The sequence below is a fragment of the Nestor notabilis genome, unplaced genomic scaffold (assembly GCF_000696875.1).
Source record: "Nestor notabilis isolate BGI_N333 unplaced genomic scaffold, ASM69687v1 scaffold1070, whole genome shotgun sequence".
Classification (NCBI taxonomy): Eukaryota; Metazoa; Chordata; class Aves; order Psittaciformes; family Psittacidae; genus Nestor; species Nestor notabilis.
Window position 1 is genome coordinate 28,532 of NW_009910410.1, and position 6,603 is coordinate 35,134.

Here is a 6,603-nt window from a genome sequence, read left to right on the forward strand (position 1 = left end):
AATAGACCATTTCTGTCACTGTGAAGCATGAGAATGTCAGGTTTTCAACTTAACACTCTTACTGGGAAAAGGATGAAAGCAGTTTTCTCTACAGTTATGTTGTGCATTCTTCCAGGGCGATGATAATCTTTTCTCCTAGCTGTTCCTTTAGGAAGCACACCATACTTCGAAAATATATTAATGATAATAAAACCATCATGAAATTAATAGTACATTTTTTAGTATAGTAACTTGGCCAAAGAGAGCTTGAATCTTTGTTGCTTGTGAAGTCTTCAGATATTTTTTTCTGAAAGCTTTGGGTACCTTAAGTATGAACTTCTAGGTTTTTGCAGTAAGTTCTTGGCAAGGTAAGTGTGTCCTGGTCTTGCCTGGGCTAGTTAATTTTCTTCCTAGTAGCTGGTGCAGTGCTGTATTTGGGCTTTAGTCTGAGAGCAATGCTGATAACACACCGATGTTTTAGTTGTTGCTCAGTAGCACTTACCCTGACCAAGGACTTTTCAGTCTCTCATGCTCTGCTAGTGAGGAGGGGCACAAGAAGCTGGGAGGCAGCAGAGACAGGACACCTGACCTGAACTGGCCAAGGTGGTGTTCCATACCACAGCACATCATGCCTAGTGTATAAACTGGGGAATTACCTGGAAGGCCCAGATTGCTGCTCAGGTCAGGCTGGGTATCGGTCAGCAGCTGGTGAGCACTTGTATTGTGCACATCACTTGTTTTTCTTGGCTTTTATTCCTCTTTCTGTCTTTATTTCCTGTTGTTGTTATGATTACTACAATTGTCTTTTACTTTATATTGGTCATTAAACTGTTCTTATCTTGACCCATGGGTTCTTACCTTTTTTCCTGTTCTCCTTCCCATCCCACTGGAAAGGGTCAGTGAGCAGCTGTGCAGTACTTAGTTGCCAGCTGAGGTTTAAACCATGACAAAGTATAGGAAAAGAGGCTTGTTGTATGCATGTACAATTTCCTACAGGCTGTATAAATGAAATGAGACGTTTTAAACATCTCCTTTTTCTTTCAGCTTTAGGAGGGATTTTGGAAGCTTGCCATTTTTTTTAAAGGACAGCCTGCTCAAACAATGTTGTTTTTATCTGCTGTACAAGCACACATTTCGTCTTCATCTGGATGGTCCAAATCTAGAAACAGATTAACTTTTTCCCTGACAGCTGGTATTAATAACTGATAGTAAATAAGTGCTCTAAGTAGCATCCTACGCTAATGTCTGTAAATGTATAAGTTACTTTCTTTAGTAAAAACAATTCCTTACTGATACTTGAGAAATGAACAATATCCGTTCTTAAACTGTGATTAGATAATTTATGTAGGAAAGGAGGAGGAGGGACAGCGTAGCTTCCTTGGGTGCCTCAGTTAACACATCTGTTGAAAAAATCTAAACCTAAATTAATAGTGGAGAAGGAAGTAGAATTTTCATACTTTTCCTTATGAAGACTTCCAGAAAGTATCAGTCACACCATTAAACCTACTATGAACCTCCTATTTTAAGAGATGATTTTCTCTAATATAGTCTTGGCATTTTTACAGGCCTTTGGTAGTCTCAAGCCCTTCGTTTTTGTAGGTAAGTATATGGTATTTTTGGATCAGAACATTAACACCCATTTGTGGTAGTTCTTCACATTTAGTCACTCTATCATCCCATAAGAATTTAACAGCTACAATAGTGGGATTTCCTATGACAGCAGATGTTTTTGGACCTTTACAGATCATGAGCCAAGTTGAAGGACGACAGAAGAATCTTGTACAAGCCATTGAAGCTCTCCCAAGTTCTGGGCCACTTTCTGCCTTGGATCAGGACTTGCTGCTTTTAAAAGCTACCTCTGCTGCCACCCTGAGCTGCCTTGGAGAATGCCTGACTCTGTTACAGCAAAGCATGCATCAAGTGGGCCAGAATCATAACAGGCCACTGTCATCAGGTGAGCACAAGCTCTTTTTCGGTATTATTTATGTGCCTTGGGGTTTTTTATTCCTCAGAGGGACATGTTGGGGTGAGCAGCTTCTACAGCCTTAAGTATCATAAATCTTCTTTGCCTAGAAGATGCAAAACTTACTGAAATCAGAAGAGAGGAGGAAAAGAGGTTGTCCTAAGTCTTCCCATGGAAATCACGTTCTGAAAACAGCAAGCCAAAAATAAGGGGGGGGGAGGAGGGCAAGAGGTAGATAAGCCTATATTTTTAATGACAGTGCAGAACCTGCTGGGTTAGTTTGTTTTGTCACCTTCTTTTTCTCTTTTTGATTGAAATCACAATACAGATTTGTTTGATATGTAATATTATGCAGTGCAACACTGAAAATTGTATTTCTAGTTTTCCGCATGGAAGGATACTGCTGAGGCAGATCTATTCCAGTCTGTGGTTTTCTTTAAAACTGGAAAGAATTCTCCATGCTGCTATTAAAAATAAACTAAAAAAATCTGTGGCGAACTTTTAAGAGCCTAAAATGCCAGTGTTATTCTGCATTGAACTCTGCAGGTACGAACCTCTCAGTCCCCATGTAGCTGAATATTTTCAGTTCACCCAGCTCTATATCTCTGTCTGCAATGTCTGAAAGGGGGGTCAGTTTGTTTCTATACGCGAACTGCACTACCTAGTTTAAAAGCAAGATCAGGACTTAATGTAAGAAGAGCAGCAGCAGAACTCTGGATATGGGATGACTTTTTATATTTCCTTCATATGCTTCAACAACATCCACCAGCAGGTTTATTACTGGTAGGATATGCCCTCAGGGCTGCTGAGGCAGCTAGGTAGGAAGCCCTCGGAAGAATTCCCGTTGTGGAGAGAACAGAAATGTAAGAGGGTCAGCTGAGGAGTAGGCAAATAATGTAACAAGTGTTCTTGGTTAAAAAGTGTAAAAACTTTGAGAATATTATGACTTTCCCACATCCAGATTCTGATATATTTCATAAAGGAATATATTAAAAAATTTCAATACATTTTCTTATTTTTTGCATTCTGTTTTTCTTGTAGAAAATGCAAAAAAGCCCTTGCACTTACCTAAATAGTAATGATGAAGTGTATTTAATTGAATTCTTTGAATTCAGTGAAATAATTTCATTTCAAAAGAGAATGATTTTGGAACAAAGATGAAATGCATCATTCAAAGAAAAGTCACTTGCTAGTTCCAAAGTCCCTGAAGGTTGTTTTTCGTGTGCATGTGATCTAAGTGAACTGTCAGAGATAGATGACTTGAGTTGTACATGTCCTTGGATCTGTGTCCAAATAATCTTTTGTTAAATCAGTGTCTTTTGACTTGATAATAATTTTGAGGATTTGTGCACAGGAACAGAGAAAAGCAAGCATAACTTAGTAATTGCTGAAAGGGAATTCCATATTTGGGGGGGGGGGGGGGGAAAACACAAGATGAAAACATACATTCTCTGTTTGGGGGGGGGGGGGAGTGGAAAACCATGGCTATAAAATACTTAATAAAATTTAGTTAGTGTTTTTATTCCTTGTAAAAGGAGAACTTGCACAGCAGTCTTTTCAGGAATCAAAATTCCTGAAAATAGTACTGTTTCATATCAGCATCTTTGGTGTAACTGTGAGAACCTGAATGCAAACAGTTGACTGATCAGTGTGTATGTGTGCTTATTCTTTGGAATGTAATTAAAAAAAAAAATGAAAGAATAAAGAAAGGAACTAAAAGCTGCTGCAATGTTTTGGCTCTTCTCCCTGACCGCAGGAGTCCCTGAAATGGTGTGGCTTTTTCTTTTTCCCCAGGCCTTGTTACGCAACACAGTTGCCTGAAAGAACCTGGCCTACAAGTCTTGATTACTGATTTTCCTACACACTTAATCTTGTCCAGGCATACTTTGATAGGCTTAATGTTTCTGCTGAGTCGGTAGAGTTTCAGTCATCAAAGCTGCATAAACTCATACCTACTCAGACTAATACCTTTAAGTAATCCTCTAGCAAACTCTGATTTTGAGACATGATATATTTCATTTGGATTCTGTTGTCCTTCAGGTGAATTTTTTTAATTTCATACCCAGAAGGTGCAACCAAAAGGTGACCTTTACTGCCACTTGTCCAGAGTGTCAAGTGAAAATGACTATTACTAGTTTAAAAGCCATATGTTCCTCTGATAGGAAGTTTCATTTTCCATGAGATGTGGTGGCCCTGTGCAGTTTATTGCCAAATGTTTCCATCCCAGTGCTTTCTCATTACCTGCTGCATAGTGTCCAAGATGCTAGTGGGCACTGGGGGCAGGATCCATAGAATTTTGTAGAGAGACAAGATAAGAAAATAAGTTATCAAATTCCTGCTTCTAGCCTACAGTTCATGAAAGCAGTCCAGTCCAGCAAAGCAGCACAGTCCTACTCATGTGCAGTGTGAGAAATAATCAGTGGCTTAGCTTTGGTGGTTTGAACTTACCCTTGTGTTTATTTTCCTTCAGGGTCAAAAGCTCACACTATTATGCCATAAAGAGAGAATTGCTTGAAAAGTAGTTGTAGATCTTTCTTTGCTTTCTCTTTACCTTTGCTCTGCTTGTGTCCTTGAAGTCTTTATGGCTGATTATGCAAGGATTACTGACGACCTTGTGCACTGTAGGCTTTGCAGTCTTACTGCTCCTAATGCAAGGACTTAAGAGTAGCTGAATTTCTGACCTAGTACCTATGGAATGCACTCATGAAGATTATAGTTAAATAGTAGCTGTTTTAAATAGATTTACAGACCTTTATTGCTTTAAACAATAAAATGTCTCTTTTCTTTTGATGTAAATACTTTTATTGTTTTGTTTTCCAATAATGTGAATAGAAAGAAAGAAGCTTGGCATTTGGTTTAGTGGAATCTTATCCAGAATCTAGGGCTGTGTAGCTCTTGACTTCAAGTATTTTTATGGCATCCATTGTCATGGAATAGTTTAAGGATGACATGATATTTCTTCTTCATTTTCGTGTTTCTCACAAATTGGCAGTCTTAGACCTGAAGCCTACAAGCAGACATGAAGATTAAACTGAAGTCTTCAATCTTGTCTTGAAGGGTAGTCAATACATGTTTTATTTCTGCTCTAAAGCTTCAGGGAAAGGTTTTTGAGATTGTCTTTTTTGTTAGTGCTTGATTTTGAAAGTGTATCAACAAGAACAGTCAGTGGAGCAAAATCCTGTCCGTATTTCTACTATTGAGTCAAAATAACATCAAATTAATTTCTAGCTATTGTTGCTAAAGGTATGTGCATTGATCACCAGCTAAATTATTTGTAGGTTTTTTACTTCTTTCATTGAAAAACATGCCAGGAGAAGGATATTACTAGCTGAAAGTGTTGTTTACATGTAGTTTGAGTTGAGGACAGGGAATTGCATCTCTACAAGCTTCTTCCAGTTTAGGAATTTTGCCCTTTTTGTAGAAGGGAGAAAAATGTCAAAGATTTTCTTACTGCCCAAGAATGTCACCATTTAGATAGATGTAAAGCACTTGCTAATCAGCATTAAGTTCCTTGTGAGAAGCTTGAGTTCTTTTAGCATGCAGACATGAAACGGGTGCCTTTTAAAATAAAAACATGGAAAAGAAACTTTCGTCTTCACTTCAAACTTTAAAACTTTTAATGTTATTTTTTTCTGCCTCTGTAGCCTTTGGCAGAAGAGTATGGGAGAGAGTCTATTGACTGCTATGTCTAACATCTTTCCCTCCCAAACTGTGAACAGAGCAAACTTCAGTGTTTTAAAGTAGTTTTACTGTCCTATGTTGTGTTTTAAGTATGGGGTGTGGGTTTTTTTTCTTCTAGTGTTTTAGCAGAAGGAATCCTGTCTTGTAGCAGCAGCCTGCACAGATAAATCTGTTCTTTTAGTCTGGGTTTCAGATTAGCCATTTGTTTACTGAATAAAGCATCTCCCTGATAGAAATTCCCTCCTATATTTTTCTGTTTCTTACTTGCTCACTTTTCCAATATGTAAAATAAAATGTTTCTTTTTTATGAGGGTTTTTTAAAAACAAATCCCAAACTCATCCTTACTAGGGATTTTCTGAAGTTTATTTGAATGTACAAATGCTGCTTATTTTGGCTGCCATGGCAGCAAATGGATTAAAGATGATTTTGGAGTTGGGGGGGAATGTACATGAACTTTGTTTTAGCAGATTCTCTGTTGCCTCCTTTTTGGAGAAAATAAGTGGGCAGGAAAGACAAAATCTAGATGCTTTCAATTCGGTGACAAATGACAACTAGGGATTCTCCAGCAGCCAAGATGTCAGGAGGAGAGAAAAATGAGCAGAGGAGTGTTCTTTCTTGCTTAAACACCCCCCTTCCTACACCAAATGCTTCTGGGCAGGGAAGAGTGAGGAAAGAAGACAGAGGAGAACATATTCTTTGTTACTGATGTAATTTGCTAAATCTGGCATGGTGAGTCAGGTCTCCCTTAAATGCATCATCACTAGTCTTTGATTCTGTCAAGAATAACCAAAACAATTTGCTGTTCTATCTAAATGCTAATACATTCTTCCCTTATATGTTCTTTTTTCTTTGGAAGATAAACATTATTTTCTAGTCCCCATACGGTATTAGCAGATACGTAATTGTCTTTCTAGTCTGAAAAGCAGATGTGCAGCTGCCACTTGCTGTTGCTGGTTCAGCCTGCTGTAGGGGTGAGGCG

At 38.3% G+C, this 6,603-nt stretch overlaps 1 protein-coding gene across 1 annotated transcript in view; it reads left to right on the top strand.

Moving 5' to 3' along the window:
• The window catches only part of OSBPL10 (oxysterol binding protein-like 10), a gene marked incomplete at its 5' end in the record, with an annotated part of 71,762 nt that overhangs the window by 25,664 nt on the left and 39,495 nt on the right, over window positions 1-6,603 (top strand). Inside the window, one exon of the mRNA XM_010009768.1 lies at window positions 1,723-1,933. Coding sequence (XP_010008070.1) covers window positions 1,723-1,933 — 211 coding nt within the window. The remainder of the gene's footprint in view (window positions 1-1,722; window positions 1,934-6,603) is intronic.